Here is a 3,673-nt window from a genome sequence, read left to right on the forward strand (position 1 = left end):
AAAAAAAGGAACAAAAAAAAAAAAGAAAAAAGAAAAATCGCCAATACAAAAAGAGTATAATATTACACAAAGAGATGGAATGAGGTGACAGCACAAAACAGAGCAGGGAATCAACGATTGAGCTCCTCTCCAGGGAGCCTAGTGCCCAGGGGGCATCTAGTCGTTGGGCTGTGCCAACACACATCCCGATGTTTGACTAGGCACACGCTGGGATGTGTGGCACAGCCAGCCCTTGGATGCCCCCCTGTGCATGCCCTGAGCGCTGGGCTCCCTGGAGAGGAGCCGAATCCGGGAATCAAGAAGATATGGTGACGCTTACAGAGAAGCTTGGATTTCCTCTTCCATGACTTCATCGCCTTTTATCCACTGTTCCCCCTCGATGACAAGTAACCCATCCGCATTTCGTATGTGGAGAGGATCCTTCTTTAGTCTCGGACAGTTTCTCACCTTCACATATTCTATAAGGGGGCAATACAAGATTTGATTGTTGCACAAATCAACTAGTGTTGGTAAGTTCAGTAGCTCTAAAGTCTTCAACCTTGGGAATGCTGAGATAACTTCCAACTCCCCAACTTCTTCCTCTGCTTCAATTACTACTTCCATTCTATCACAAGATTTAACAGTAATAATGTCCAACTTGTTGAACAGGCGTGGCATTTCCTTGGTGAACACCATCTTCAAGCTATTACATTGCTCTAATCTTATACAGGATAGTTGAGCAAAGAAATTTACTGGTTCCAGACTAACACATATCCTTTTCAATTTTGGCAATCTTATTAGAGACATGCTAGAGGAATATTGATGGTAGACCTCTTCTCCATCCAACACCACCTCCAAATCTTCACAGTTTATTAATACAGTACTTACAATACCCATTCGCACACATGTCACACCTGGGCAATTCTCAATTCTTAAGACCTGTAGATTTTGAGATTCATTGAGAGCTTGTAGAGCTTCTTGTTTTACTACTGTGCAATTTTTCAGCCCCAATCTCATAAGCTTCTTTGCAAGAGGTTTGAACCAATCAGAAATAATAATATCTTTGAAGGAAATGGAAAGAGATGTTAAACAGGTTAAGTGAGACAACTCCCCCACATCAATGATGAAGTCTTCACTAGTAAACCCACTTTTTCTCTTCTCCTCATCTTCAGAACTCAGCTTCCATTTTATTTTTTTCGCTCTCAACAATCTCAATTCCTCCAATTTATGCAAACAAGAAATTACCCCCATTGGAATAGAAACTTTGCTCTGTTCCACATTTAAGTATCTCAAATTACTTGCACCTCCACCACATACAGATCCGAGGATTTGCTGCTCTAACTTTCGACAATAAGATAAATCTAAAACTTGGAGCTGTTGGAGCATTCCCAATGGAGGCAATGATCTCAAACTTGAGCAACACCGTAGCCTAAGCATCCGAAGATTCACCAAACATGACAAGGAATCCGGGAGAGATTCCAATGAAAGTGCATAAGAAAGATCAAGTACCCTAACATGAACCATTTGTTCCAAGAAATTTGTTGGGGGAACAAGAGTTAGGATCCTATTCTTTATGAATAGCAAAGTGGTTAGTTTTCGGCACGTCTCTCCCAACTCCGGCAATTCCTTTATTTGGGTATCTATTAGCGAAATCCTTGTTGCATCTATCCACTCATGAGCCTGTGGTGCCTCTTCAACTGATTCACCAGTCCTTATCAAGAACTTGGAGCTACTATCAGACTCTGAAGATGTCATCCAAAATGCAAGCTCTCGCATCATATCATGCATCCTCGCACTACCTTTTCCCTCTCCATCTTCCAACATGCAAGCAATTTTCAAGCTTCCTATCAAAGCCTCACCTTTATTCTTGGTAGCTGTCAAACTACCTAATCTATCTACAAATCCCTCTCCAACGCAATAATTTAACATCTCATCTTCTCTTATGCTATGGTCTTCAGGGAAGTAGGCACAATAGAGAAATAGACTCCTAAGCATATTATCCTCCAATTTATCAAAACTGAATTTTAAAGGAACAAGTACTTCATCTATCATACCTCGGAGATCTGTGGCTGATAGTTCCATTTCCCTCACCGCATTTGCCCACTCTCCCACCCCATGTCGATTTGCCATTGCGTGACCAACAGTGACAATTGCAAGGGGGAGACCCTTACACCTTCCAACAATTTTTTGAGCAAAGCACTTTATACGATCAAGAGCTACATGTTCACCGGCTACTTCAACGAAGAGATTCCATGATTCAGCCTCTGATAATGGCTGCACTTTTATTGTTTTTCTAGCACCCATATCAGTGCAAGCATCTTTACTCCGGCTGGTCACTAGAATCTTGCTCCCTTTATGGTTTCGAGGGTGAGGTATTCCAACATCTTCGAGCTTTAATTTGCACCACACATCATCCAAAATTAGAAGAAATTTCTTCTTCCTTAGGGCTTCAAACAATACATCAGCCCTACTATTATCCGGTAATCCAAGGCGCTCACCGATACTGGATTGGATACTTTGTATGTTGGGAATTGCAGACACTGTGACCATTATCACAGTCTCAAAACTAGAATCTTCATTTTTGAAGTGATTGTTTACTTCTTTTGCAAGAGTAGTTTTACCCACTCCCCCCATACCATAAACTCCGATGATACCAATTTCTGGATCACGTATACAATCAACCATATGTTGCAGCATGCGTTGAGTTGATGGCTGATTCTCGATTGGTTCTGTTGGCATCTCTATCACAGATTTTGGAGAAGGCGGCCTTGCCACAACAAATTGTTCGTTGAGCCTATCATTAGCCTTTTGCTTGAGATTTAAAGAACTCTTACTCAATTTATAGCGTGACCAACAGTTCAAACACCAACTCCTTGCACACGTCCCTTGATTATACTCTGTTCCTATGACATCGGCGGCTTCCATTTCGATTTTACGGACGGCCTCGAACCAATTGCTCGCTACATCAGTCTTCACTTGTCCAGCGTTTTCTGCTGCTTTTAGAGTGCTTTGTTCATCATTCCTCCTTGCTGTTAGATTTTGAACTACAATTTGCAGGTCATTAATACTGTCATTGGAGCTTCTCAAGTAGTTTATTTGTCGAACAAGGGGAGCAATCAGATATGTGTCGATAATATTTACAAATGGTCCAACGAAATCCATGAGAGGATGGAAAAGTAGTGGAAAAAGGATTAAAACAGAGCAAATAGAAATGAAGATCAAATTGCAAAGACAAAGAGGCTTGTAGAAACACAAGAACAACTTATGAAGATGGGAGAATTGGAGCTGTAGACCAAGCACAGAAAGGGAAAGAGGAAAAGGCTGCAAGAGAATAATAGAATGAATCTTTGATGAAAGTGAAGAATTGAGAGAGGTCCAATAGCTTGGTAGGATATGGTGATTTAGAAGCTTTAGAAAAGTTTTTTTTATTTATTATTATTTTGTGGACTTGGTAGCACAAAAAGCTTTTACCCTCAATTATTCTACTCTTAAGTGATTCCTAACGTCATTGATTCTTAAATAACATTAATAAGAGAGAAAGAACGACGCCACCTGGTCACGTCAGACAAGTCATTCTCCACCCTAACATAGTGGTACATGAAATGACCACTACACCCTTGGTCATTTTCAGGGTTCTAGGGGGTGTGTGGTTCATTTTGCACACCTCTGTGTCAGGGCGCAAGGGCGGCATGTA

At 41.1% G+C, this 3,673-nt stretch overlaps 1 protein-coding gene across 1 annotated transcript; it reads right to left on the reverse strand.

Moving 5' to 3' along the window:
- Window positions 1-312: 312 nt before the first annotated feature.
- On the reverse strand, window positions 313-3,309 carry LOC122650479 (disease resistance protein RPS2-like). The gene has a single exon (XM_043843892.1). It carries the CDS (start codon window positions 3,139-3,141, stop codon window positions 316-318), a length of 2,826 nt encoding a protein of 941 aa, XP_043699827.1. The 5' UTR covers window positions 3,142-3,309; the 3' UTR covers window positions 313-315.
- Window positions 3,310-3,673: the final 364 nt, after the last annotated feature.

The sequence above is a fragment of the Telopea speciosissima genome, chromosome 2 (assembly GCF_018873765.1).
Source record: "Telopea speciosissima isolate NSW1024214 ecotype Mountain lineage chromosome 2, Tspe_v1, whole genome shotgun sequence".
Taxonomy (NCBI): domain Eukaryota; kingdom Viridiplantae; phylum Streptophyta; class Magnoliopsida; order Proteales; family Proteaceae; genus Telopea; species Telopea speciosissima.